Raw genomic sequence first — 5,263 nt, forward strand, 5'->3', positions numbered from 1 at the left:
CCAAAAGGACGGGAGGTCAGCTTTAAAAACAATTTGAGTACTTGACGCCATTTTTCAGGGTACACCTGAAGCAGTAAATGTCGAATACCTGTCTTATCCCTGGGTGATTTAAAACAAATCACATAGTGTGCATTGCGGTTAATGGTTTTCGCAAACTTGCCCGGGGGAAAGAGATCTTGTGTAATATAAAGAGCAGTAATACCTCGATGGTGAGAATCTTTCGTAAATAAATCCAAGACGCGTTTATCACTCCCCGATTCTTCCATTAAATCATCCAAAATGAGTATGCCATGATGCTCTGGTTTAAACCATTTTACGAGAGTCCCTTCAGGAGGAAGTCCTTTGTAAAACATAATATGTTTTTTCATGCGATCAAATCGGGGTTGCCATCGGTCATAACAATACACTATTTTTTTCGGAGGGTCAAACAATGTTTTTTTGTTTGAGTAATTTTTCCACTAATTCACTTTTCCCGCTACCTGAGGGACCCTCTACAATCACACTAGAGGGTTGTCGAATCATTTTCGCCGTCTGTAATGTTGTACGTTATCTTTTATACCTTTCAGCGCTTGTTTCCCTAAAAAGGCCCCTAATTTGATAAAATTAGGAGAAGGACCAGACAACCCCATGGCGACTCCCTCGGCTATTTTATCCACCAGACGTGGTTTTCGCCTAAATCGTGCACCCCCTTTTTGACGTTTTCGTTTTTTTAGGACTCTACGACGTTTTCGCACCATAGTAATTGATACAATCGCGGTGAGTTCAACTGAATGAGGATTAGTATCTGATCTTTCAAATGTGTTTCACCTATTCCTTTTATATGATTTTTTAAGTCCCACCACAACTTAGCTTGAACTAAACATCGTACACATTGCCAATGATACCCATCCCACAGTTCCGTTGGATCCAGACAGAGTCTGATCCATTCCTTTTTGTGATCTTTCCAATAAGACCATTCTTTTTCTAACATTGCCTTGAGCACTTTTTGAACATCCCCCCGTAATATCATGATAAAAATGACGCACTCAGAAGTAACACACACAATTTTATTAATAAATGAAAAAAGAAGCACGGTTTACATTAGATTGCTCATACTCTGTCAGCTCTGTTTTAATGAGACGCTGCAGTTGGTCTGCGACTCGTCTATCATTTAACACTAAATTATTGGAATGCCACTGAGCTAAAAAATCTTGAAAAGAGGCATGTCTGGCTTTTGCTTTTAAAAAGAAAAGGGTGTAATGCCCACATGTAAAACTATCCATGGCTTGTAAAGACTGATCACTGCTAATGATTTCTTTCCACTGGTTAAACCAAGCTTGTAAGGTAGGGGTTTTGTAGGTAGATAGCGGTAACCCATAACTGTCAAAGACTTCACAGGTAGTGTGATGTGTCCAAATCGCTAACCAATGTTCACCCGGTTGACTAGCTGGATCTGTGTTAACAATGTAAGCATTCACTCGTTTCTTAGACACAGGCGGTAATTGATCTGCTGGAAACGCACCACGAAAATAATGTCGTAATTCGCGATCGTCTTTTGCTAAGTAATTGAGGACTGTATCACTGAGAGGTACGAACTCCATCCTAGCTGTTGATGGAATAAAGAATACCTCCCCACTGGTCTATTTCATAGACATTTTTATACTCACTCCAAATTACCACGGTTACATTGTGACCTACATTCGCTCTGAAGTCAATTTCATAGCTGACATTCCCCGTGATTTTAGGATTTCTATGGTTAGGATCGTCAGCATCCCCTGGAGCATTGTTAAACATGAACAAGGTACAATTCTTGCCTTGTCCCCAGTCGCTTGGGAGCAGCATGGGCACCCTGTGGTGCTTGTAAGCGCCTGACGCTGTGAGAAAGCGATCATAGCCTACTAAATCTTCTGCTTTGGAATTGCCTTTGAGCTCCAAGGCTCTATACGGGTATTCTTCGCCGTCAATTCGTTGTCGAACTCTGGTGACACCAAACTTTTCATAAGCATAAGGGTAATACTTCAGACCTCCATTGTAATTCGTGGAATTCATGAGTCCGATAATGACTTTGACAGGAACCTTGTTCAAGAAGACATTGTCCTGAGACCAACGAGTGCTGTTTCCATCGAACGAATACGTTTGGATTTCACTTCGAACTACAGGGGAGCGGACTTTTTTGGTTTTACTCAAACTTCTTTCTTTTTGTAGCCTGGAATACACAGAGGCATTGAGAGTGACTTTTTTCATCCACAGAGTGACAAACAAATCATTGTCTCCCAGTGTTGGAATCTTTTTGTTGACAGTCGTAGTCGTGTCTGGGGTACCAAACAGAAACATGTTGCTGTCATTCAAATACAATTCCAAATCAATCTGCACGTTAGGAACCAAACATTTGCCTGTTTTGAACACCGCGATGTGGGGTTTGATGATAAAGGTATGATACGCTTTGCCGAGTAAGCGACTGGTGAGTGTTTTCAAGCCTGTTTTTCCACTCCAGTCGTTGGGGTTGGGTTTATCATTAGTGCCTGCATTGGTAGGGGTTAATTCTTCAAGGACATTGAGTTCATTCACCCATCCTTGAGCTGCCAAGGTCGTTTCTCCTTCTTGGCGATTAAAATTCTGTAGGGTTTCTAGGTAAGCTTTCTGGTGATAGGCATTGCTTTGTTCTGTCATCAACACTCCATTGAAAGACACATTCATTTGATTAAAGAGAGAATGACCAAAATTGTTGACGCAATAGACATATTTGGTATCATTACCATCCGAAGCCCATGTTTCATCATTGGAAAGTCCTCCTGTCCCCGTGGTGGTCATACGCACTTTGATTTCTAGCTTGGTTTCATTCAAATCATAATAATCATCCCCTGCCGGTACAGTAAAAAGAATAGGACGTGTTCCAGTATTAGCTGGTTTGAAAGGAATCCACCGTTTGGCTTCATACCTATAGTCAATGTTGGGAATGTCAAACAGATTCAGCGACATGTTGACGGACTGATAGCTTAACGTCGTCTGCGTCGTCTATTTATACGTTTCCGTCCTTTGTTTTTCCAAGGGTAGATAACTGGATGCGCTTTCCCTCCTTTTTGTTTTCTTAAAGAACGAAGAATCATTGGATCTAATGGTTTATAGGTAGTGGATCCCCATGGGTTGGTAGGTTGTCTAAAAATAGTGCCTCCGCGTTGATAGGGAGAATGGTAACGACCCACTGATCGTTGATGTCTTATGTGAGATTGTGAATTTTGTCCTCGCCGCATGTTTTACACACCTAAAATGTCTTTAACACGTTGTCGTTTCTTTTTATAGCTTTGTTTGGCTTTGCTTTTCACAGCCAGACCAATAGCTGCGGGTATTTTACGTTTGAGTCCTCTTTTTAAAACGTCTCCTGAACCTTTTAAGGCTTCGGAGGCTGACGCCCCTTTTTCATAAGCGTGTAATCCGTGTCCAATCGAGCGAACTACACTCGGTCCCGCTAATTTTACCAATTCTTGCATAAAACCACGCCCGTACATAGTGGGGGTAGGATAACGCGTCAGTGATCCTCCTAACATGTTGTTTGCTGTAGTTGTGATGTTTCCATAATACAGGGTCTCTTTTATACTTGTTGAAAACCAAGGGTAATGATGGTTTTGCCTGGGGATAAGACCAACAAGGAACCATCTGGTGTAGCCAACGAAACTTCAATGCTTTCCATGTGTTGATTTCGAACTCGAATCCATTCACGATGGTAAGGTTCTATGGTTGCTCTCCCTTCTCCTTTTCTTTCTAATTCCACTTTTCTTAACAGTGAATGTCGTTGTGCTCCTACAATGGTAGATTCTACAGCATCGCAATAAATCATGACCGCTTGTTTTACGGTTCCCACATGTGAATTAAACAAGGCATTTAGATTTTGAAAATGCCAATCCACAGTACGCGTGAGATACAGATACGATTGACCATTCTCTTGTTTGACTTTGAATAGCGAGTTTCCTCCTAAATCTAATGGACTAATGCTCGCAAAATGCTTTCCTAGCCATTGATAGTTATCATTGCTTTTGACGGGCGGAGTGTCTGTTGTATAAGTGGTTGTGGGTAAGACAAAGTCTAAATTGGGTCCTAATTGGTATTGGTTGTTTTTGTCTTTGAACAATAAACCAAACTTTTCTGCAAAATCCACATGTATCCCTACAGAGGAAAGGGGGTGAATGTTTAGTTGTTTGTCACGAGCAAACACATCTTCACGGGGTACTTTTTTAACACGAGGGTGTTTTCGTTCCATTCAAACGTGGGTTTCCAAGTAGATTTCAGCAAAACAGAGGCTGTATTACCTTTGGTTGTTTTCCCAGTGTCAAAGGCTGACTTTACATCTTCCATGATGGTTTGTTCCATATGGGTCAAAATATTCTGCCATAATTGATGACCTGAATAAACAGGATAGGAGCTACCCATGACATCTTTTAAAGTCACAGTTTTGTCTTTGGACTCAAAGTTAATAAACCAATCACGGGCCACTGCATGACGCTTGGTCATGGTGTAGCGATCGTTGAGTATCTTGGTGTCACTATTACTGTGAATGACCGCAGAACTATGTCCTACATCGGGAACAGACACACTCCACAAACTGGCTTGCCAGTTATTGCCTTCTAAATTGAGTCGCACTGGTAAACGAACTTTAAAACTATTATTTTTGTTTTGGGGATGTTCTTCCGTTGGATCGCTGATCAAGGTTAATCGAAAACTCTTCATAACGCTTGCAAATCTTTTTTCCACACCCAAGAATTGTATTTTTTTGGCCAACCCTTCCAAGACACAAAGACTTGTTTTCCTTTGCGTTTTAAGACTTGATCAATACGAAATAACGTATCATCCGGTACAATCAATTTTTGCACGTCCCCTTCATAAAACGTTCCTTTTATAGGAGACCCGTCCCATTCCGTGAGTTTATACGTTACCACCGGTTTTGTCGTATAAATTTGTTTGACTAAAAACACTTCTTCAGTCCAGCCTGGCAAATAACCTTTTTTAAAGGGACGAAATTTTTTATTAAGTCTCACTTTATCGCCTACTTGACATTGTGGTTTTTTCACTTTTATGTCTTTTTTAGTACCGTATAAACGATACCAAATTTCTTTTTCGTTGGACAAGTTGACCTTGACAGGTTTTTCTTGAATACTACGGTGAAACGTATGATTATACGTTTTAACTAAAGCAGGTAACACATCAATATAGTTCAAGGTATTATGGGCAGTAAAATAACGAAACATGTTCGTTTTCAATGTTCGATTCCATCGTTCCACCACAGAGCCGT

At 40.8% G+C, this 5,263-nt stretch overlaps 1 protein-coding gene across 1 annotated transcript; it reads right to left on the reverse strand.

Moving 5' to 3' along the window:
* Positions 1–1,581: 1,581 nt before the first annotated feature.
* Positions 1,582–2,958, reverse strand: LOC140932039 (uncharacterized protein F54H12.2-like). The gene has a single exon (XM_073381702.1). The coding sequence runs from the start codon at positions 2,956–2,958 to the stop codon at positions 1,582–1,584; it is 1,377 nt and encodes a 458-aa protein (XP_073237803.1).
* Between the last annotated feature and the right edge of the window lie 2,305 nt (positions 2,959–5,263).

Source organism: Porites lutea, chromosome 3 (assembly GCF_958299795.1).
Source record: "Porites lutea chromosome 3, jaPorLute2.1, whole genome shotgun sequence".
NCBI lineage: Eukaryota > Metazoa > Cnidaria > Anthozoa > Scleractinia > Poritidae > Porites > Porites lutea.

Coding starts and splice junctions, on each gene's coding strand:
- LOC140932039 (XM_073381702.1), bottom strand. CDS start 2,958: ATGTCGCTGAATCTGTTTGACATTCCCAACATTGACTATAGGTATGAA.